The sequence below is a fragment of the Somniosus microcephalus genome, chromosome 6, assembly GCF_052327205.1.
Source record: "Somniosus microcephalus isolate GS21.2 chromosome 6, FLI_Smic_1.0, whole genome shotgun sequence".
Lineage (NCBI taxonomy): Eukaryota > Metazoa > Chordata > Chondrichthyes > Squaliformes > Somniosidae > Somniosus > Somniosus microcephalus.
The window spans coordinates 10,503,310-10,528,053 of record NC_140992.1 but is presented as its reverse complement, the minus strand read 5'-3'; the positions used below and the strand labels follow the sequence as shown (position 1 = coordinate 10,528,053).

At 47.8% G+C, this 24,744-nt stretch overlaps 1 protein-coding gene across 6 annotated transcripts in view; it reads right to left on the bottom strand.

Moving 5' to 3' along the window:
• Positions 1-24,744, bottom strand: part of LOC147115446 (choline-phosphate cytidylyltransferase A-like) — a 60,405-nt gene that overhangs the window by 12,123 nt on the left and 23,538 nt on the right. For all 6 annotated transcript variants that reach the window (XM_085989701.1, XM_085989704.1, XM_085989705.1 and 3 more), the window contains exons 3-6: positions 18,435-18,534; positions 16,371-16,487; positions 12,522-12,673; positions 6,414-6,492 (exon numbers count right to left, since the gene is read on the bottom strand). In XM_085989701.1, coding sequence (XP_085845827.1) covers positions 6,414-6,492; positions 12,522-12,673; positions 16,371-16,487; positions 18,435-18,534 — 448 coding nt within the window. The remainder of the gene's footprint in view (positions 1-6,413; positions 6,493-12,521; positions 12,674-16,370; positions 16,488-18,434; positions 18,535-24,744) is intronic.

Here is a 24,744-nt window from a genome sequence, read left to right as displayed (position 1 = left end):
CATGGCTGGCACCAACCAATAAGGTAGATTGGAAAAATATTAAAGGGTATGGCGGTAGATAAGCAGTGGCTAGCATTTAAAGAAATATTTCATAATTCTCAACAAAAATACATTCCATTGAGAAACAAAAACTCCACGGGAAAAGTGATCCGGCCGTTGTTAACTAAAGTTAAGGATACCATTTGATTGAAAGAAGCAGCTTATAATGTTGCAAAGATCAATAGTAAGCCTGAGGATTGGGAGAGTTTGATAAAAAAGGGAAAAAATACAATGAGAGAAAACTACAGGAAACTTTGTGCTATCCGGCACCCACGGGACCGAGCTACTGCCGTTGCCTCAAAACTTCCGGATAGACCAGCGTCAATGTTATCAGATAGGAGCTTTTCATCGCCGTATTTGACAACAAACACTGTTGCTCAGCAACAGCTTGTAAACACTCGGCCCGTACATAACATAAGAACATAAGAAATAGGAGCAGGAGTAGGCCAATCGGCCCCTCGAGCCTGCTCCGCCATTCAATAAGATCATGGCTGATCTGATCCTAACCGCCAATCCACTATCACATAACCATCTCCTGAATCTAACAGAATTAGACACACGAAATAGGAGCAGGATCAGGCTACACGGCCCCTGGGCCCGCTCCGCTACCCACAGGGCCATGACCGATCCGAACCTAGACTCATGTCCAAATTCCTGCCCGCTCCCCGTAACCCTTAATTCCCTTTACTTCTAGGAAACTGTCTATTTCTGTTTTAAATTTATGTAATGATGTAGCTTCTACAGCTTGAGATTTCCGCTCAAGCTGCATTTTTTTGGTTATTTTTTTCGCTTGCATCTTATTTTGACGAGCTCAGACCAGAATCCCCATTGTTGATAAGAGTAGGATTCCAACCCTTATTTTAGATTTATTCAAATGCTGGAAAGGTTTATCAGCATCAAAAGTTTGACAGTATTGAATTCGAACCCACTCATGGAAGGCACAATGGATCAGTCGGCCATCGCCTTAATTTCTCGGCCATTTCCTCTCCATCCAGAGCAGCCTCCGCCATTGCAATTCCAGCTTTTTGCATCCAAACAGAAATGCTCTGCAAAAAGTCATCTCCACCGCTTGTCCTGCCCGTGCACCCAGATCTCCAATGTTGAAAATGTACATAGAAACATAGAAGATAGGAGAAGGAGTAGGCCATTCGGCCCCTCGAGCCTGCTCCACCATTCAATGAGATCATGGCTGATCATCCAAACTCAGTACCCGGTCCCTGCCTTCTCCCCATATCCCTTGATCCCTTTAGCCTTAAGAAATATATCCAACTCCTTCTTGAATATATTTAATGAATTGGCCTCCACCGCCTTCTGTGGTAGAGAGTTCCACAGGTTCACCACTCTCTGGGTGAAGAAATTCCTCCTCATCTCAGTCCTAAATGGCTTACCCCTTATCCTTAGACTATGACCCCTGGTTCTGGACTCCCCGGCCATCAGAAACATCCTTCCTGCATCTAGTCTGTCCAGGCCTGACAGAATTTTATAAGTTTCAATGAGATCCCCTCTCAATCTTCTAAACTCCAGTGAGTATAAGCCCAATCGACACAATCTCTCCTCGTACGTCATTCCTGCCATCCCAGGTATCAGCCTGGTGAATCTTCGCTGCACTCCTACCTTGGAAGCGTCTCTGAAGCTGTTGCTAAGATACAGAGACGCTTTCTAGAGCCTGCCGTATCTGACCACAAACACTGTTGCTCAGCAACAGCTTGTAAACACTCGGCCCAGTAGCTTGGAAGCGTCTCTGAAGCTGTTGCTAAGCTACAAAGACGCTTTCCAGAGCCTGCCTGTGAAAAGAATGCTAGGAGAAGAAAAAAAAACCTAAACCAAAACGGCTGCTGATTTCTGCCGATAGATCGAAGTTGCCGGACATTCAACCTCCGGATAGCACAAAGTTTCCTGTAGCAAGAAATATAAAAGCAGATTGTAAGAGTTTCTACAAGTATGTAAAAAGGAAAAGAGTAGCAAAAGTAAACGTTGGTCCCTTAGAGGCTGAGACAGGAGGAATTATTATGGGGAATAAGGAAATGGCAGAAACGTTAAACAAATATTTTGTATCTGTCTTCACAGTAGAAGACACAAAAAGCATACCAGAAATGGTGGGGAACCAAGGGTCTAATGAGGGGGAGGAACTTAACGTAATTAATATAAGTAGAGAAAAAGTACTAGAGAAACTAATGGGACTAAAAGCCGACAAGCCCCCTGGACCGGACGGCCTACATCCTAGGGTTCTAAAAGAGGTGGCTGAAGAGATAGTGGATGCATTGGTTTTGATCTTCCAAAATTCCCTAGATTCTGGAGAGGTCCCAGCGGATTGGAAGGTCGCAAATGTAACATCGCTATTCGAGAAAGGAGGGAGAGAAAAAACAGGGAACTACAGGCCAGTTAGCCTGACATCAGTATTCGGGAAAATGCTGGAATCCATTGTTAAGGAAGTGGTATCAAGTCACTTAGAAAATCATAACATGATTAGGCACAGTCAGCGTGGTTTTATGAAAGGGAAATCGTGTTTGAAAAATTTATTAGAGTTTTTTGAGGATGTAACTAACAGGGTAGATAAAGGGGAACCAGGGGATGCAGCAGAATGCTAATTAAGCAGGAGGTGTCAGGTTAATGCAATTTAAGTTTGTGTAAGAATCGGTTTCAGCTGTCATTATTCCGGTAAGGTGTGACGTTTATAACCATGCAATACCTTCCAAGTAAACAACACCCACATTCCAGTGAGACTGGAGCGTATGTGGTGCCACACCGCCATCTACTGGTATAGTAGCATATGACAGAGAACACATGACGATAATCTCAGAACTGATAGGTTTGGAGCAAATCATCTGACATTGTCCATCCAGGTGTACAAATAGGCTCAATTTCAGCGATTCTTTGGTACTCTGTGCTGAGAGCTCGCCTGGATTGACTAGTAGTTCTCTGACCCGGTGGACACCCTACTAGCAAGTACATAGACTTGCTTGTACTTTCAATATTAATAAAACCAAGTTGATTTATCTCTGTTGTCTGAATCTATATCATTTGGATGAATCTACTCAGTTGATCTAACAGTTACTAAGTTGTGGCCAATTACTCTTAACTAGCTGCCCTGATGAAGTCAGTGAACTCTTTCCAGCATTCAGCAGCCATGTAGTGTTTTATTTGGAGGCTGCACTCACCTACTTCCATTGAGTCTGGATCACGCCCCCCGTGGGCTTCTGTTCCTCGCTGACAAAAATGTGGGTCCTCCTCTGCTAGACTTTCAGCCAATAACGACTTTGCCTGAAGAGTCTGCAAACTTAGGGAGTAGGGTGTTTGATTAGGGGCCGCAGTGACTCAATTGCTGCAGCGGCTCTTTAAGCTGCCGCAGCCAGTTTTTTACTCCCTAATCAGCACTGGATTTCCACCCTCCGCCTATGGCAGTGGGTTCCCAACAGGGGCACAAACAGCACTGGAAGCCCAGATACAAGTGAAGTTGACTGACTGACAACGCGCAAGGTTGGATGGGGTCAAACGGCAGGCAGAACTGCAGCCCCAGCCCATCTCTGCGGTTATACCCACTCCTGCTGAACGTCTAGCTGCCCACCCCCTCCTCCCCATTCTGTCTTAGCTTGGTGCCTGTAGGCAAAACATACACTGCTTTTGGGATCATTGTATTCTAGAGATAAGATTTAGATTGGGTCAGTTTACTGCATGCGTCAGCCGTGGCTCAGTGGGTAGCAACCCCGCTTCTGAATCAGGAGGTTGTGGGTTCAAGTCCCACTTGAGCGCAAAAAATCTAGGCTGACACTCCCAGTGCAGTGCTGAGGGAGTGCTGCCCTGTCAGAGGTGCCCGTCTTTCGGATGAGACGTTAAACCGAGGCCCCGTCTGCTCTCTCAGGTGGAGGTAAAAGATCCTAAGGCACTATTTCGAAGAAGAGCAGGGGAGTTCTCCCCGGTGTCCTGGGCCAATATTGATCCCTCAATTAACAGATTATCTGGTCATTATCACATTGCTGCTGTGCACAAATTGGCTGCTGCGTTTCCTACATTACAACAGTGACCACATTGGCTGTAAGGCACTTTGGGACGTCCCGAGGTTGCGAAAGGCGCTATAGAAATGCAAGTCTGTCTTTCTGCATTGTTGAAAATAAGTAATTGATTCTGAGTCAGAGGCAAACCCATTTAACAAACCATCCAAATCTAATTAAGTCAAAACTGGTCCGGTGAGGTTCCGTGCCGGGTGAAGGTCGTTTTGGATGCCAGGGCAGGAAGTGATTCAGAATAGGTCGGTTTTGATTAATTGCGAAGTATACCCAGTTTGTCTTCCACATGATATACCTACACTATTGGGCCACGTTCACCACTTTAGTTAAACCAAGTGGAGAGGATGTTGCGGGGAGGCAGAATTTTGAGCATAAAAGCTTGTACAATAAGTAAAAAGGACTATTCAGAAATAGTCACGGTAGGTACTGTACGTTATGCTCATCTGGGGAATTACTTGCTTCTGCATTATTTTACTTCTTACAATAGATTCAAATTAGTAGTTTAGCCTGAGCGACATGGTCTGTCAGCTTGGTCATTCCCACCTCCCCCCAATTCCAAGAGGTCACTGGTCACTGAAGACTGTGCACAGTTTTGGTCTCCTTATCTAAGGAAGGATATACTTGCCGCAGAGGCGGTGCAACAAAAGTTCACTGGATTGATTCCTGGGGATGAGGGGGTTGTCCTGTGATGAGAGATTGTGTAGAATGGGCCGATACTCTCTGGAGTTTAGAAGAATGAGAGGTGATCTCATTGAAACGTACAAGATTCTGAAGGGGATTGACAGGGTAGATGCTGAGAGGTTGTTTCCCCCTGGCTGGAGAGTCTAGAACTAGGGGGCATAGTCTCAGGATAAGGGGTCGGCCATTTAGGACTGAGATGAGGAGGAATTTCTTCACAGAGGGTGGTGAATCTTTGGAATTCTCTACCCCAGAGGGCTGTGGTTGCTGGATCGTTGAGTATATTCAAGGCTGAGATCGATCGATTTTTGGACTCTAGGGGAATCGAGGGATATGGAGATCGGGCGAGAAAGTGGAGTTGAGGTCGAAGATCAGCCATGATCTTGTTGAATGGCGGAGCAGGCTCGAGGGGCCGAATGGCCGACTCCTGCTCCCAATTCTCATGTTCTTAAGACAAACAGGCTGTAAGTTTAAACCCTACCAGGCCAAACTAAATTCAATAAATCTAGTGATTGGTAGGCCAAGAGAAATGACCAGTCCTGCCCTATGTGGCCATCATGGCAATATCCTGATAACATCTTTTAATGCAGTTTTCTTTCTGTACAGGAGAGCAAGTATGTAACATTTCAATCAACTTTTTTTTTTGCTTGTCTAATGTGAAATCACCAGGAAATCAAACCGACTTGGTAAAGCGGGCCGAGTGGCACAGTGGGTTGGACCTGTCCTCTGATCAGGTTCAAACGCAACCCAGATTGAAAGTCTTTCCCACCACCTGTTGGCAATCCAGTTTCCAATGGACTTTACCTATTTGAGGCCCCGTCTGCTGTCTCAGGTGGATGTAAAAGATCCCACGGCACTATTTTGAAGGGGAGTTCTCCCCGGTGTCCTGGGCCAATATTTATCCCTCACTCAACATCACTAAAACAGATTATCTGGATATTAACACATTGCTGTTTGTGGGAGCTTGCTGTGCGCAAATTGGCTGCTGCGTTTCCTACATTACAACAGTGACTCCACGTCAAAAGGTACTTCATTGGCTGTAACGCGCTTTGGGACGTCTGGTGTTCGTGAAAGGCGCTGCAGAAATGCAAGTCTTTTTTTATTTCTATTGCATAGCAACAGGGGGAGGCCATTCAGCCCCTCGAGCCTGTTCCGTCATCCAACTAGATCATGGCTGATCTGTATCTTAACTCCATTTACCCGCCTTGGTTCTGTAATCCTTTAATACCCTTGTCTAACAAAAATCTATCAATCTCAGTTTTGATATTTTCAATTGATCCCCAGCCTGAACAGCTTTTTGGGGGAAGAGTTCCAGCTTTCCACCACTCATTGTGTGAAGAAGTGCTTCCTGACATCACCCCTGAACGGCCTGGCTCTCATGTCAAGCTTACGCCCCCTTGTTCTAGACTCCCCCCCCCCCAACCACCAGAGGAAATAGTTTCGCTCTCAATCTACCCTATCGAGTCCTTGAATCATCTTAAACACAAGGATGGGTGGAACTAGAAAAATGCCACAGCGGTACAGCGAGATTGGGACTGAGAAATATTTACTCTGCACCTCACCATGCTGAGCTGGAGTGCTTGAAAGGAATGCCAACATTCCACTCCCCAGCGTCAACACCGCTTATCTTAACGAGTATATAAAGTTCACACAGAAGGAGGAGAGCAGCCCGTCTCCACACCAGGCACACACCTGCCTCTTTAATGTGCTTGTAGACGTCATCACTTCCTGCGGAAGAATATGGGATGTCATCATGAGCCACAAAGTCAATCTGCAACAGAAAGAAATCTTTAAAACCTTTACATTAAAAAAAAATATATAGTTTCCAAACGTCTAGAAGCATTCGCCAATCCACACTCATGTCTGCTTGGACCTCCTGTACACAGAGCCTTACTTCCTGTTGTCATGTTCTGTCACACTTATGCACTAACTTTTTCCTTATGACGACATTTACAATGGAAACTGCCTACCTGTAAACATGTAGCATTGCAATTACACCCTCCCACCAGCAGTCGTGCTGTATTGCCTGTATTGATGGCAACTCTGACAGTGCAGCACTCACTCAGTACTGGCACTGGAGTCTCAGCCAGGATCACGTGCTCATATAGCGTGAGACAGATCATATCATGAGGTGTCAACTTTGTGGCTCAGTGGGCGGCACTCTCCCCGCCGAGTCAGAAGGTTGTGGGTTCAAGTCCCACTCCAGAGACTTGAGCAGAATAATCTAGGCTGACACTCCCAGTGCAGTGCTGAGGGAGTGCTGCTCTGTCGGAGGTGCCGCCTTTCTGAAGAGGTGTTAAACCGAGGCCCTGTATGCCCGCTCAGGTGGATGTGCAAGATCCTATGGCACTATTGGAAGAAGAGCAGGCGAGTTCTCCCCGGTGTCCTGGCCAATATTTATCCTTCAACCAACATCATTAAATAAACAGATTATCCGATCATCACATTGCTGTTTGTGGGACCTAGCTGCGCACAAATTGACTGCTGCGTTCCCTACATTACAACAGTGACTACACTTTAAAAAAGAAAGTACTTTGTTGGCTGTGAAGCACTTTGGGACGTTCGGAGGTCATCAAAGGTGCGATAGAAATGCAAGTTCTTTCTTTTTTGTACGCCATGCCTCCCAGTGTATGAAACCAGGATGCCATTTGCCTTTTTTGTGACCACTTAGACAGGAAGAGTCACTGGTTGACAAGCAAGAGACTTGGCTACCGCCCTAACCAGGCCACTGAGGCCAATTGCACCACTGCTACCACCGCTGAGATTACATAGGATTTCATAGGATATACGGCACAGAAACAGGCCATTCGGCCCAACCAGCCCATGCCGGTCTTTATGCTCCACTCGAGCCTCCTCCCGTCTTTCCTCATCTAAATCCGTCAGCATAACCCCCCTATTCCCGTCTCCCTCATGTGCTTATCCAGCCTCCCCTTAAATGCATCTATACTATTTGTCTCAACTATTCCCTGTGGTAGCAAGTTCCACATTCTCAGAAACCAGAATCACAGAAACCCCACAGTGCAGATAGAGGCCATTTTGGCCCATCGAGCCTGCACCGACACATATCCCACCCAATCCCCGTAACCCCTACACCAACACATATCCCACCCTATCCCTGTAACCCCACATATTTAATCCCCCTAACACTAAGGGTCAATTTATCATAGCCAATCAACCTAACCCGCACATCTTTGGATCACCACACTCTGGGTAAAGAAGTTTCTTCTGAATTCCCTTTGATTTTTTGGTGACTATCTTATATTGATGGCCTCTAGTTTTGCTCTTCCCCACAAGTGGGAACATTCTCTCTGTATCCACTCTATCAAAACATTTCATAACTTTAAAGACCTCAATTAGGTCACCCCTCAGCCTTCTTTTTTCAAGTGAAAAGAGCCCCAGCCTGTTCATCCATTCCCGATATATATACCCTCGCAATTTTGGTATCATCCTTGTAAATCTTCTCTGCGCCGCCTCTATATCCTTTTTATCATATGGCGACCAGAACTGTACGCAGTACTCCAAGTGTGGTCTAACCAAGGTTCAATACAAGTTTAGCAAAACTTCCCTACTTTTCAATTCTATCCCTCTAGAAATAAATCCTAGTGCTTGGTTTGCTTTTTTATGGCCTTGTTAATCTATGTCGTTACTTTTAGTGATTTGTGTATTTGTACTCCGAGATCCTTTTGTTCCTCTACCCCACCCAGACTCCCACAATCCTCGCACCTTTCCTTTAGTTTTACGCTGCCCTTTATCTCTTTAGTTGTCCATGGCTGGTTTTATTGGCAAGTGGAGCTCTTGCCCCTCAGGGGTATAAACTGGTTCTGTATCGCATTAAATTCTTTCTTAAACATCTCCCACTGATCTTCTGTCGTTTTACCCATTAACAGATTTGCCCAGTTTACTATGGACAGTCTCTGTCTCCTCCTGTTGAAGTCGGCCTCACCTAAGTCTAGAATCTTAGTAGCTGTTTCGCGTTTCTCCCTTTCAAACGCTACGTTGAACTCGATCATGTTATGATCGCTGCTGGATAAATGTTCACACACAGTTAGGCTGTTAACTAAATCTGGCTCATTACTCATTACTAAATCTAATATGGATTGCCCCCTTGTTGCCTCTAGGACATATTGTTGTAGAAAACTATCCCGGACACACTCAAGGAATTCACTACTTTTCTGACAGGTGCTAGTCTGTTTTCCCAATCTATATGGAAGTTAAAATCCCCCATTAAAACCACTCTGCCTTTGCTACATGCTTGTCTAATCTCTGCATTTATACAATCGAGCACTTCAGAACTGCTACTTGGGGGCCGACACACAACTCCCAATACAGCCTTAGATCCTTTCCCATTTCTTAATTCAACCCATGAGGTCTCCACTGGCTGCTTACCTCTCTTTAAATCCTCTCTTCTCATTAAAGTGATTTCATCCTTAATCACTGAGGCTACTCCTCCCCCTCTGCCATTTTCCCCATCTGTCCTGTAGACCTTATAACCTGGGATATTTAGTTCCCAATCCTGACCGACTTGCAGCCATGTGGTAGCGAGTTCCACATTCTCACCAGTCTCTGGGTAAAGACGTGTCCCCTGAATTCCATGTTGGATTTATTAGCGACTATCTTATATTTATGGAGGAAAAGCCGAGAGAAGTGGAAATGTATCTTGTTGCTGCCTTTTCTAACTTCAAGTCTAGTTTTATCATTTTGAGAAGCGGGCGCATTATCAGTCTGCAACGTGCAGTCTGCCACTTCCTGGCTCCACAGATAGAAAGGAGATTGAAAGGGTATCGGGTGCAACAACACTGATTGCAATCAACACCAAACACGCTCAAAGACGCCAACATTTAAACAGAAGAAAGACACTGCGGATGCTGGAAACCTGAAGTGAAAACAGGAAATGCTGGAAACACTCAGCAGGTCAGGCAGTACCTGTGGAGAGAGAAAGAGAGATGTCGGCCCTGGTATTCCGATCCCAACGGGTGTGTCCGCGCTGTGTACCCACCCATAGGGACATTGGAAATGTCGGTTTCAGGCACGCACAGCGCATGTGCTGAAAACCGGCATTTCCAATCTGTCATTAATGCTCTTGACAGATCGGACGCCTGCCCGGGAGAAGGGCCTCTGCGGGCGGATAGTTCCGCTTTTTGGAGACCCTCTGCCCGCAGAAAACCCTTACAATTCTTACGCCTGGTAAAAGTGTAAGGCCTGCTTTTACCAGGATAAGAGTTGAAAAAAGTTCTTTAAAATTTTTTCCACTGATTTATCATTTAAAAATACTTTTAAAAAAAATGGTAAGTTTATTTTTAGCCCTGTAAAAACTATTAATTATTTTTTTCAAAAAATGTAATTTTTGTTTAAAATATTTAATTTATTGTAACTTCAACTCATTTTAAAAATGTGATTTATTTAAAATTTATTTAAAGTTTTACTATGTTTTTGGGGTGATCTCCATTCATATACTTGACAGGGCTTCCCGTCAAGTGTATGAAGGGAGATTCCCTTCTTTGATTGGCTCCCCATGGCCCACGTGATCCCAGCGATGCTGCGAACTACCTGCGCCTCTGGGATACGTGAGCCCTGCGCACTTGGAGTTTGGAGAGGCCCAGCACCAGAAGCGTGTGCGTCCCGGGAGCCCTCAGGTAAGGGCGTAGATTTTTTACAGATCGCAGGCCCTCCGCACACGGGAGGCCTGCGATCGGAAAATCCGGGCCAATGTTTCAGGTCGATGACCTTTCGTCAGAACTGGCAAAAGTTAGAGATATAACAGTGTTTAAGCAAGTACGGGGCAGGGGAGGAAAGAACAAAAGGGAAGTTAGGCACTTTACAGCCTTTCGGACTCGACACGGAGTTCAACAATTTCAGATCGTAACCTCTGCTCACCTTTTTTCCCCCCAGACAGCAGCTGCTGGTAATAATTCTGCACAATTTCAAAATGTGCAAATGACACAAAACTTGGAAGTACAGTGAACAGTGAGGAGGAGAGTGATAGACTTCAAGAGGACATAGACAGGCTGGTGAAATGGGCGGACACTAGGCAGATGAAATTTAACACAGTAAATTGTGAAGTGATACATTTTGGTCGAAAGAATGAGGAGAGGCAATATAAACTAAAGGGTACAATCCTGAAGTGGGTGTATGAACAGAGAGACCCGGGGGTATATGTGCACAAATCGTTGAAGGTGGCAGAGCAGGTTGAGAAAGCAGTTAAAAAAACATATGGGATCCTGGGCTTCATAAATAGAGGTATAGAGTACAAAAGCAAGGAAGTTATGATGAACCTTTATAAAACACTGGTTCGGCCCCAACTGGAGTACGGTGTCAAATTCTGGGCACCGCACTTTAGGAAGGATGTGAAGGCCTTAGAGAGGGTGCAGAAAAGACTTATGAGAACGATTCCAGGGATGAGGGACTTCAGTTACGAGGATAGACTGGAGAAGCTGGGGTTGTTCTCCTTGCAGCAGAGAAGGTTGAGGAGGTTTAATAGAGGTGTTCAAAATCACGAGGGGTCCAGACAGAGTAGATAGAGAGAAACTGTTCCCATTGGCGTAAGGGTTAAGGAACAGAGGACTCAGATTTAAGGTGATTGGCAAAAGCACCAAAGGTGACATGAGGAAAAACCTTTTTACTCAGTGAGTGGTTAGGATCTGGAATGCACTGCCTGAAAGGGTGGTGGAGGCAGACTCAATTGTGGCTTTCAAAAGGCAGTTGGATAAGTACCTGAAGGAAAAAAATTTGCAGGGCTATGGGGAAAGGGCGGGGGAGTGGGACTAGCTGAAGGGCTCTTGCAGAGAGCCGGCACGGGCTCGACGGGCCAAATGGTCTTTTGTGCTGTAACCATTCTATGATTCTATGATTTCAGAGGGCAGTTAAGAGTCAACCACATTGCTGTGGGTCTGGAGTCACATATAGGCCAGACCGGGTAAGGATGGCAGATTTCCTTCCCTAAAGGACATTAGTGAACCAGGTGGGTTTTACAACAATCTGGTAGTTTCATGGTCACTGGGGGACTGTCCTATGAGGAGAGATTGAGTAGACTGGGCCTCTATTCTCTAGAGTTTAGAAGAATGAGAGGCGATCTCATTGAAACATACAAAATTCTTACAGGGTTTGACAGGGTAGATGCTGAGAGGTTGCTTCCCCTGGCTGGGGAGTCTAGAACCAGGGGTCACAGTCTCAGGATAAGGGGTCGGCCATTTAGGACTGAGATGAGGAGAAATTTCTTCACTCAGAGGGTGGTGATACTTTGGAATTCTCTACCCCAGAGGACTGTGGAGGCTCAGTCGTTGAGTATATTCAAGACTGAGATCGATAGATTTTTGAATATTAGGGGAATCGAGGGATATGGGGACAGTGCAGGAAAGTGGAGATGAGGTAGAAGATCAGCCATGATTTTACTGAATGGTGGAGCAGGCTCGAAGGGCTAAATGGCCGACTCCTGCTCCTATTTCTTATGTTCTTATATGATAATAGCATTTTAGTCCAGATTTATTTATCTACCTGAATTAAAATTCCACAGCTGGGGTGATGAGATTTGAACTAATGTCTCTGGATCATTAGTCCAGGCCTCTCGATTACTGGTCCAGTAACATAACCACTATGCTATCGCACCTTTCAATTGATTTTGAATTTACCCACCTTCAAGTGTAGGCCGTGTCCTCTGGTTCTACTGTTCTGGACACAGTGAAGGAGCTCGTCATGGTCGACATTATCTGGTCACCCTGATGAAATGTTGCAGGACTCCCTGTTGAGGCCAGTATATGCTTCCCAAGGCAACCAGCAATACATATTTTTAATACAATAACTTACCCTGTGCATTTCCAGGAACTCGGGCGACAGGGACCAGGGTGCATTTCGTACCACCTCATCCACGTAGCGGCAATGCCGGATTGCATCGTATCGCTCAGCCTCGTTCATCACCGTGAAGCCTTTAAACTGGTACGTCAGGTCATCGTTGCACACTGCAAGGTCAAAGGAAGCAAGCAAGCATTCAGTAAGTTACTTACTGCAAAGCCTTTCCACCATCTACAAGGCACAAGTCAGGAGTGTGATGGAATACTCTCCACTTGCCTGGATGAGTGCAGCTCCAACAACACTCAAGAAGCTCGACACCATCCAGGACAAAGCAGCCCGCTTGATTGGCACCCCATCCACCACCTGAAACATTCACTCCCTCCACCACCGGCGCACCGTGGCTGCAGTGTGCACCATCTACAAGATGCACTGCAGCAACTTGCCAAGACTTCTTCGGCAGCACGTCCCAAACCCGCGACCTCTTCCACCTAGAAGGACAAGGGCAGCGGGTGCACGGGAACACCACCACCTCCAAGTTCCCCTCCGAGTCACACACCATCCTGACTTAGACGTATATCACCGATCCTTCATCGTCGCTGGGTCAAAATCCTGGAACTCCCTCCCTAACAGCACTGTGGAAGTACCTTCACCACACGGACTGCAGCGGTTCAAGAAGGCGGCTCATCACCACCTTCTCAAGGGGCAACTAGGGATGGGCCATAAATGCCGGCCATGCCAGCGACGCCCACATCCTATAATCGAATTTAAAAAAAACTTAGCCCCGGCATTCCAACTCAGCTGAACGCCATCCGGAAAACTGCGTCACCTATTCAGGGTAAGGTGCACTGTGGCGCTGGACTGGAAACAGAGAGGTCATAAGTTCAAATCCTACCATGGCATTAAATTCAATAAAGTTGTGGGTTGGCACCAGAAGGAACGACCGAGTTCAAGCATCACTCCAGAGACTTGAACCCATAATCCTTTTTAATCCAGGGCGGCCTCCGCCTACTAACCTTCCTAGTGTGGGCGGTCTTACTGATGGCAAGCATGGCGTTTAAGGTCATGGGGGCATCCAAAGCCCCTTCACCCATATCACTCTGCAATCAAGAAGGGCTTTAAGTTACCAGCAAGGGCATTGAAGCAGACAGTACAAGTAATAATTGGGATGTGTTTCTGGAGAAAGCCAGAGGGGATGAGTGCCATTTCTTCAATTCCTCATCTCCCCACTGGAGTTTTCTCCCCCCCAATGATCTTAAATCCGCGTCCTCTGGTTACCGACCCTCCTGCCAGTGGAAACAGTTTCTCCCGATCTACTCTATCAAAACTCCCTCATAATTTTGAGCAACTCGATCAAATCTCCCCATAACCTTCTCTGTTCTAAAGAGAACAATCCCAGCTTCTCCACATAACTGAAATAGACGCTGAAGAAGAGATTAAAACCGACACTGCCAGATTGAGCTGCACCCTCAGATACTGACTTCCTGGTTAGCCAGCCACATTTCCTGCACACTTTATCTGCACAGTGACTGCTGGATTAAAAAAAAACTAACTTCACACGCTAAAAGATCTGAAATAAAAGCAGAAAACAGTAGAAACTCACAGCAATCCGAGAAAAAAAAAACAGCATTTCCATTGCCTTTCACAACCTCAGGACATCCCCGAAGCGCTTTACAGCCAATGAAGTACTTTTTGAAGTGTAGTCACTGTTGTAAATGTAGGAAACGCGGCAACCAATTTGCGCACAGTAAGCTCCCACAAACAGCAATGTGATAATGAGCAGATACAGGAAACTCTTGTTTAAACGGCACCTAAATATTCGGAATTCTCTATTAACCGGCAAAATTCATACTCCGAAAACAACACCTCAATAACCGGCAATGTTGCCGAGTCCGAGTCTCCCGCGGTGGCCGAGTTAGTCAGTGGGGGTAGTTCTCCAAACTGCCACTACTCGGCTTCTTGGCGCTGTCAACTGGCAGTCCTGTACTTAATCAAGCATCTTCCACCATCCCTTTAACACACATTCTGTAGGTGAGTACCCAATTACTGTATACTGCACATATCTTGATTTTTTTTATTTTTGTTTGTTAAAAATAGCCTCGGTAGATAACCCTCTCCGTCATCCGGAATTTTTAATCAACCGGCAACACGCCGGTCCCGTCGGTGCCGGATACCAAAGAGTTTCCTGTAATCTGTTTGTGTGATGTTGGTTGAGGGATAAACATTGGCTCCAGGACACCGGGGAGAACGCCCCTGCTCTTCTTCGAAATAGTGGCCGTGGGATCCTTTACATCCACCTGAGAAAGCAGACGGGGCCTCGGTTTAGCATTTCATCTGAAAGACGGCACCTCCAACAGTACAGCACTCCCTCAGTACTGCACTGGGAGTGTCAGCCTGGATTATGGGCTCATGTACCTGGAGTGGGACTTGAACCCACAACCTGCTGACTCAGAGGCGAGTGTGCTGCCCACTGAGCCACGGCTGACATAGAAAACAGAAGTTAATGTTTTGAATAAGGTCCTTTTCCTCCAACCTGCAGCTGAAAAGCACAACGAAGCAGTGTTTTTTTTTATATATTGCTCAAGTGTTGCAAAGGTTGAAACTCAAAACTTAATCTGGGGCCAAAGCCAGTGAGTGTTCAGCCCCGACAGCTAGCAGGTTTCCACTCATCTCTCATGTGAAATAAGGAAAAGGAAAAGACAAGATACAACGCCTTTATTGACTCAGGATGTCCCAAGGTGCTTCACAGACAATGACTTACTTCTGAAGCGCAGCCACCGATATTTTGGCAAACACGGCAGCCAAATTGTGCAGAGCAAGATCCCAGGTAACGCAAATGACAAGTTAATCTGTTTTTGATTTCGATGATTGAGGGAGGAATATGGGCTCAGAGAACTCCCTTGCGCTTCTTCCAATAGTACCAGAGATCTTTTAGATTTACCTGAGCAGGCAGAAGAAGCCTCGATTTTAACGCATCATCTGAAAGCCAGCATGTCTGACAGTGCAGCGCTCCCGCAGTACTACCCCTCCGACAGTGCGGCGCTCCCTCAGTACTGCCCCTCCGACAGTGCGGCACTCCCTCAGTACTGCCCCTCCGACAGTGCGGCGCTCCCTCAGTACTGCCCCTCCGACAGTGCGGCGCTCCCTCAGTACTGCACCTCCGACAGTGCAGCGCTCCCTCAGTACTGCCCCTCCGACAGTGCGGCGCTCCCTCAGTACTGCCCCTCCGACAGTGCAGCACTCCCACAGTACTGCCCCTCCGATAGTGCAGCACTCCCACAGTACTGCCCCTCCGACAGTGCAGCACTCCCTCAGTACTGCCCCTCCGACAGTGCAGCACTCCCTCAGTACCGCCCCTCCGACAGTGCGGCGCTCCCTCAGTACCGTCCCTCCGACAGTGCAGCACTCCCTCAGTACTGCCCCTCCGACAGTGCAGCATTCCCTCAGTACTGCCCCTCCGGCAGTGCAGCACTCCCTCACTACTGCCCCTCCGACAGTGCGGTGCTCCCTCAGTACTGCCCCTCCGACAGTGCAGCGCTCCCTCAGTACTGACCCTCCGACAGTGCAGCACTCCCTCAGTACTGCCCCTCCGACAGTGCGGCGCTCCCTCAGTACTGCCCCTCCGACAGTGCAGCGCTCCCTCAGTACTGCCCCTCCGACAGTGCGGCGCTCCCTCAGTAACCGCGCTGGGAGTGTCAGCCTATATTATGTGCTCAAGTCTGTGAGGTGGGACTCGAACCCACGACCTTCTGACTCAGATGAAAGAGTGCTACCAACCAAATCAAGTTGACATTTAATGGGGCAATCAGTAAGAAATGTTGATAAGACAACAAATGTTCCTAGCCACAGTTACAACTCCTTCCTTACCTCCCACTATTAGATGCGTGTTCGGGAAAAGGCTCTTGGCTTGCATCAGTGCCCGTGCGTGTCCAGAGTGAAAGAGATCGAAGATTCCATCAGCATATACTCGAACCGGACGATCCACTGAAAGTAGAAGGTATATTTTCACTTGTACGCTACATCATCACATCAAAAACAGCTTGGTGGTTTAAAAAAAATTAATTCCCAGCACTGGCATGATGGGCCGAACGGCCTCCTTCTGTGCTGTATCATTCTATGATTCTCGGGATGTGGCCGATGCTGGCAAGATCGGCATTTATAGCCCATCCCTAATTGCCCTCGAGAAGGTGGTGGTGAGCTGCCTTCTTGAACCGCTGCAGTCCGTGTGGTGAGGGTGCTCCCACAGTGCTGTTAGGGAGGGAGTTCCAGGATTTTGACCCAGCGACGATGAAGGAACGGCCAATATATTTGCAAGTCAGGATGCTGTGTGACTTGGAGGGGAACTTGGAGATGGTGGTGTTCCCATGCGCCTGCTGCCCTTGTCCTTCTCGGTGGCAGAGGCCGCGGGTTTGGGAGGTGCTGTTCGAAAAAGGCTTAGTGAATTGCTGCAGTGCATCTTGTAGATGGTCCACACTGCAGCCACGGTGCGCCGGTGGTGGAGAGAGTGAATTCTATGATTCTAGGGATATGGGTGGCGTTGGCAAGGCCAGCATTTATTACCCATTCCTAATTGCCCTCGAGGAGGTAGTGGCGAGCCTTCTTCTTGAACTGCTGCAGTCCGTGTGGTGAAAGTACTCAGATACAACTGAGTGGATTGCAAGGCCACTTCAGAGGCGGTTCAGAGTCAACCACGTTGGTGTGGGTCTGGAGTCACCTATAGGCCCAGACTGGGTCAGGACGGCAGGTTTCCTTCCCTAAAGGACATTAGTGAACCAGATGGGTGTTTACGACAATCCGACAGCTTCACGCTCAAATTCTCAAAGTGCCCATGGTGGGGTTTGAACTCATGTTCTCTGCGATTATTAGTCCAGGCCTCTGAGTAAAGTAGTGTGAAAGCGACCCTCTGAAGTGGTCTAGCAAGTCACTCAGTTGTATCGATCCGTGACCAAAGAACAAGAAGATAGCGGTTCAAGAAGGTGGCTCACCACCACCTGCTCAAGGCAACTAGGGATGGGCAATAAATGCCGTGACTTCCACATCTCTGGAATATAAGGAAACTACTTCACCTGCTGGCCTCCTGAAAATGCTGCCAACAACAGAGTCAGCAGCGCTCTATCTCCACAGCCTGGTTATCAAATCATACCTGTCCTCGCTGTAAGGAAAAACACCAACAAGGCCAGCTCAGACCTCCATCACAAGAGTCACCAACCCGAAGGGCCTCCGTCCAACAACCAAAGTAGGAACAGGCGGAGGCCATTCAGCCCCTCGAGCCTGCTCCCGCCATTCAATTAGATCACGGCTGATCTGCATCTTAACTCCGTCGACCCGCCTTGGTTCCGTAACCCTCAATACCCTTGCCTAACAAAAATCTATCATCTCAGTGCTGAGATTTTCAACTGATCCCCCCCAGCCTCAACAGCTTTTTGGGGGACAGAGAGTACCAGATTTCCACCACCCTTTGTGTGAAGAAGTGCTTCCTGACATCACCCCTGAACGGCCTGGCTCTAATTTTAAGGTTCTGCCCCCTTGTTCTGGACTCCCCCCACCAGAGGAAATAGTTTCTCTGCATCTACCCTATCAACTCCTTTAATCATCTTGAGCACCTTAATTAGATCACCCATTAATTGTCGATATCCGAGGGAATACAAGCCTAGTCTATTCAACCTGTCCTCACGATTTAACCCTTTTAGCCCCGGTATCATTCTGGTGAATGTGCGCCGCACCCACGACAAGGCCAACATATCCCTCCTGAGGTGCGATGCCCAGAACTGAAGACTGCTCCGGATGGGGTCTAACCAGAGCTTTATAATTAGATCCACCCAACCCCCCCTCTTAATCTTCTGTAAAGAAGGTTGTGGGAGAGAGTGAGTGCAGGGAGAGAGTGAGTGCAGACAGAAAGCTACGTACAACAGCAGCGGTTTCTATACTCACAGGGTGTCCCAATCCTTGCTTCTTCCAACGTCACGCGCTCATATGGTTTGTCGCTCCTCACTCCGTTCTCGTCCGCGAAGGGGGCCGGCTGCGAGAGAGACTGTAATAGAAACGGCACAGAAAGAGAGAACCCAGTCACAGGCAGGAAGCTACGGCAGGGGTTAAGATTGAATAAGTGGTCAGCGGAAGCCCTCAGGCATTGCCGGAAGAAAGTGGGCTCCATTTCTTGGATCCGCTTAAACCCAGCCTCTGCAAAACTGCTGCACCTGGGCACGAAATCAAGCTGTTGGAGGCGGGGGGGGGGGTGGGCGGGGAGAGCAGAACATTGCGGGACGTCATGTGGCATCGTGGGACTGCCTGGCATCTCTCCTCCCCTCGACCATTGGCTGTTCCGACCAGCAGCAGGACATATGCGGAGGAACCAAAGGTCACATGGAACATAAGAAATAGGAGCAGGAGTCGGCCATCTGGCCCCTCGAGCCTGCTCCGCCAATCAAGAAGATCATGGCTGATCATCGACCTCAACTCCACTTACCCGCCCGATCTCCATATCCCTTGATTCCCCTAGAGTCCAAAAATCTATCCACCTCAGCCTTGAATATACTCAACGACTCAGCATTCACAGCCCTCTGGGGCAGAGAATTCCAAAGATTCACAACCCTCTGAGTGGAGAAATTTCTCCTCATCTCAGTCTTAAATGGCCGACCCCTTATCCTGAGACTGTGACCCCTAGTTCTAGACTCTCCAGCCAGGGGGAACAATCTCTCATCTACTGCGTCAATCCCCTCAGGATCTTATAGGTTTCAATGAGATCATCTCTCATTCTTCTAAACTCCAGAGAGTATCGGCCCATTCTACTCAATCTCTCCTCATAGGACAATCCTCTCATCCCAGGAATCAATCTAGTGAACCTGTGTTGCACCGTCTCCAAAGCAAGTATATCCTTCCTCAGATAAGGACACAAATGGAAGGCAAAAGACTATGGCTGGTGAGAGGGGGGAGACCTGTGGCAATGGAGGCTGAGTAAATGTACAGTTAACAGATACCGGGTCTGTGTCCCTAAGGTGCTTGTTGTTCACTATCTGTGAATTCTGCACATTTTATGCTGTAAAGGACATATATCGGGGTGTAAGAGAAACCAATGAAATCACTGGTACCTTTTCCTACTCAGCTTTATCTCTGTTGGTCTTTATGTCAAGGGGGCTGGAATACAAAGGAGAGGAAGTGGAGGTGGTGCTTCAGTTGTCGGGCTCCGGTCAGGCCTCACCCAGAGTAACTGGGTTCGGTTCCGGGCCCCGCACCTCAGGAAGGATATACTGGCCTTGGAGGGGGAGCAGCGCAGGTTCACCAGAATGATACCGGGGCTAAAAGGGATTAAATTATCAGGACAGGTTGCATAAACTTGATTCGCATTCACTTGGAGTTACAAGATTAAGGGCTGATCTAATCGAGGTGTTTAAAATGATAAAGGGATTCGATGAGGTAGATACGGAGAAACTATTTCCTCTGGTGGGGGGAGTCCAGAACAAGGAGGCACAATCTTAAAATTAGAGCCAGGCCGTTCAGGGGTGATGTCGGGAAGCACTTCTTCACACAAAGGGCGGTGGAAATCTGGAACTCTCTCCCCCAAAAGGTTGTAGATGCTAGGGGTCAACTGGAGCTTTCAAGACTGAGATGGATATATTTTTGTTGGGTAAGCTTATAAAATTCTGACAGGACTGGACAGACTGGATGCAGGAAGGATGTTCCCGATGGTCGGGGAGTCCAGAACCAGGGGTCACAGTCTAAGGATAAGGGGTAAGCCATTTAGGACAGAAATGAGGAGGAATTTCTTCACCCAGAGAGTGGTGAACCTGTGGAATTCTCTACCACAGAAGGCAGTTGAGGCCAATTCATTAAATATATTCAAGAAGGAGTTAGATATATTTCTTAAGGCTAAAGGGATCAAGGGGTATGGGGCGAAAGCAGGGACCGGGTACTGAATTTGGATGATCAGCCATGATCGCATTGAATGGCGGAGCAGGCTTGAGGGGCCGAATGGCCTACTCCAGCCCTATCTTCCATGTTTCTATGTAAGGGTATCAAGGGACATGGAGCAAAGGCAGGTAAATGGAGTTGGATGTCATTGAATGACAGGACAGGCTCGAGGGGCTGAATGGCCTTCTCCTGCTCCTATCTTCTATGTTTATGTAAGGGTATCAAGGGACATGGAGCAAAGGCAGGTAAATGGAGTTGATGTCATTGAATGACAGGACAGGCTCGAGGGGCTGAATGGCCTCCTCCTGTTCCTCTGTGCCTACGTCTAGATATCAGTGAATCACCTGGTTAGCCCAACCAATCAGGAAAGCATGCAATCGAAAACAAACAGATTGGTAATCTGGCCCCTTTAGAGTGCGACGCGCACCAACGGAACACGTCACAGGATAGTGAGGGGTCAAATTCATCAATCGCACAAGGAGCTAAGGGGAAGGTGAGAAAACTGCCTCCACACAGCAGGTGGTCAGTGTGGAATTCTCTCACGTAAACCCTTGCTGAAGCAGAGCCCAGAAATTCTTCTAAAAGGTTTTTAGTTTCCTGAAAACAGAGGAATATCGGGATTAGATTGATTGGGTTGGGGGGGGGGGGGGGTGCTCGTGTGGAGAAAAACTCCAGTGTGAACTAGACGGGCCGAATGGCCTGCATTGGTGTCAGGACGTTCTATAATCCCGTACAAATAGATAAGAAATGATATAAATAGGGAACACTTTGCTTTGTACCGTGAAACCTGTACACAGTAGTCACTGAAACTCAAGCCTTGAACCCAATGTCAATACACAAAGAACAATTAGAGATGTGTTTTAACACTGGCTGCATTGACCAGAACCGCTTTCCTCTTATCTCAAATGTCTCAATACGTCAGCCACTTATATGCTCAGTGAAGACATCTTTTTATTCTCCGCCATCCCTCCTCCCCTGACGGCGTCGCGCACTGGGCCATCAATCTATAGGCGCTAGCTGCCCGTGTCAGCTGTGGCTCAGTGGGTAGCACTCTCGCCTCCGAGTCAAAGGTCATGGGTTCAAGTCCGGGGTGGTAGCGGGCGCGACCGGTGGCGGGTTGGGAGGGGAAGTTGTTATTTTTGACAGCGGGTCAGGAACTCGCCGTCATCCCACTCCCACGTGCCTTTCCCCCAGGCGCGTCTCTCATCGCGGAACCAATCCAACCTGCAGCGGGGGGGGGGGACACCTAATTGAAATCATGATCATATAGTTTACAGGCACTTAAGAGCCTTTCCCCCTCCCCCCTACATTTTAAATTTTCCTGCATGGCCACAGAATTCACGCAGTTCGGGAACCACGTCTGTCAACCTGAGGCGGGAGTTCAGTGGCCATTGCTCCAGCTGATTACTTGACAGCATCAAATGTACAGTAAAAGCTCCCAGCTGACAGATATCACTTTCCTCAGGCAGAAGCTGTTGCTTAGTCCATTTCCAGCACAGATTCTGCAGGCTGCAAGTCTTTCCAGCAAAGTCTCCATCCAGTCTCACCTCATTGGAAGAACTCTCTCACCATTGATAGAATGCTTCACCTGCCATCTATTCCATCAACATGGGTGCCATTTATACTGTCTCACCTTGGTCCTTAGATTCGGACCACGATGAGCCCCAACACCAGCAGCACCAACAACACCAAGAAATCTTCTCCGCAATCACCTGATGCTGCACAGGACAGAGGGTATCAGCACCCGAGCACATTGCTGCCCGGGAGGCCAGGGATGGCCTCATCATGGCCAGATTTAGTTAACTTTACGCTGTACACCCATATGGCTACCACATGACACGCCAGGTTGGCACCACCCGACACCAACACCATAAAGCATCCCTACAATGTCCAAGCTATTCCTTTCACACTCATCACCATTGAAGGGGGTTACCGTTATGTCTCATCATTCACTGCAACTCACTAAGCCACTTCCAAAAGGTGCACACAAATCTGTCCAAGGCCGGAAAGTGTTGAAAATAAAGATTTTTATGTTTGACACCACAGTAACAGAAACGTTACATAAATATTGACTAAAACACCCAAGTGGCTACCCTTGTGTGTTGTTAGTTGATATGATGGCACTAGGATGAGGGTGAGTGTGAGGGGTGGCTAGTGAGATGGGGATGTGATAATGTAGATAGAGAGAGGGATGGGTGGATAGGCAAAGTATGTTGGTGTGAGTAAGGAGGTGCAAGAGAAGGGAAGGGAAGGCAGAGTGATGGGATGTGATGAGAGGCACAGCAGGATGAGGTTGAGTGTGGCTTTGTACTAACATTTCGTGATCTAATGAGATGACTGAAACGTTTGTGGCACTGCACCCCGGTCCTCCTGACTACATCCCGGCTTGTGACCTCCTCTGCAATCTGCAACCAGGCTGTCTTGGTCTCCTGGGGATGTCTCTTCCGCCCGTCGGAAGGGAAGAGGACCTCCCTGCGTGCTCTGACTCCCTCCATAAGCATATGGAGGGAGTCATTAGACAACCTGGGTGCAGCCTCTGTGCAGTGATTGTCAGTGTTTGCAGCACTCCAATGCTGTAGTGCACTGGCAGCACTACGTTAGATAAAACTTCAAATGTAATGTGGCCATGGTCCCTTTAAAGATCCCGGCTGAAAACCTGTCATGAATGACCTCACAGACCCGCTCCATCTCATTGGGCCGGGTAACGCGCTGGGCGGGGCTTAATAGGCCCCATTAAGTTAAGCGCATTTTCAATAGAGAGATGGAGCCAGCAGTGGGGTCGCGACCCGCCACAGACACCGGACTGGCCAAGGTAGGAAAAATTCAGACCACGAGCACCATATCCAGGCTGACACTCCCAGTGAGGGAGTGCTGCACTGTCGGAGGTGCCACCTTTCGGATGAGACGTTAAACCCAGGCCCCGTCTGCTCTCTCAAGTGGACTTAAAAGATCCTGTGGCACTATTTCGAAGAAGAGCAGGGGAGTTCTCCCCGGAGCACTGGGCCACTATTTATCCCACAACCAAAATCATTTAAAAAAGATGATCTGGTCATTATCACATTGCTGTTTGTGGGAGCCTGCTGTGTGCAAATTGGCTGCCAGATTTCCTACATTACAACAGTGACCACTTCAAAAGTGTTTAATTGGCTATAAAGCACGTGAAATATAAATGCAATGCTTTTAACTTGCCATGGTGGGATGTGTACTCGTGATCTCGGAGTTGCCTAGTTCAGGCACACAGCACTCCTATGTTCAATTGGCCCTCAGTAAGGATGCTACAAGGCCTGTAAGTGCACTTTTGCAGCGGGCGCTTGCTCCTTGGCCTTCATCAGCGAGGGGCCAGCACATCACAAATCACACTCGGGGCCTGAACGGACAGGCCGGGAGGTCAAGGGTCAGATACTCGATGGCAGACCCGCAGTCGGCGCTGAACAGCTGCCATCACCAACACTGCACACCAAAGGCAACTCACCAAAACCCACTCCTGCCAAGCCGACGACAAAACAGAGAGTAGGAGTTTCAGGGCAGTTAATCAGGCTGGCTAAAGGTGGGATGTGGTGTTCCACAGGGGTCGGTGCTGGGACCACTGCTGTTCACCACTTGCATAAACGATTTGGACTCGGGAATCAAAATTTCAAAAGACACCAAATTGGGCGGCGTAGATAACACCGAGGAAGAATGTGACAAAGTATAAGACAATGTTAATAAACTTGCAGAATGGGCGTGTAATTTGCAAATTAATTTCACTATATGTAATTACGAGGTGGTGCATTTGGTAGGAAGATTAAGAGGCCACATACTGCTTGGATAATAAGAGACTAAATGGGGTCGAGGAGCAAAGGGATCAGGGGGCACAGATGGACAAATGACTAAATGCAGCGACGCAGGTTAATAAGGCCAAGCACTGGGGTTCATTTCTCGAGGGATAGAATTGAAAAGCAGAGAAGTGATGTAAAACTTGTATCCACACCTGGAGTACTGAGAACAGTTCTGGTCTCCATATTATAAAAAGGATATAGAGGCACTGGAGAAGGTGCAAAAAAGATTTACCAGGTTGATACCAGAACTGAGAGGTTAGAACTATCAGGAAAGACTGAACAGGCCGGGGCTCTTTTCTCTAGAAAAAAGACCGAGGGGAGAACTGATCGAGAAGATATTTCCACTTGTGGGGGAGACCAGAACTAGGGGCTATAAATATAAGAATAAATCCAATCGGAATTCAGGAGAAACATCTTTACCCAGAGAGTGGCGAGGATGTGGAACTCGCTCCCACAGGGAGTGGCCGAGGTGAAAAGCAGAGATGCATTTAAGGGGAAGTTGGATAAACACACGA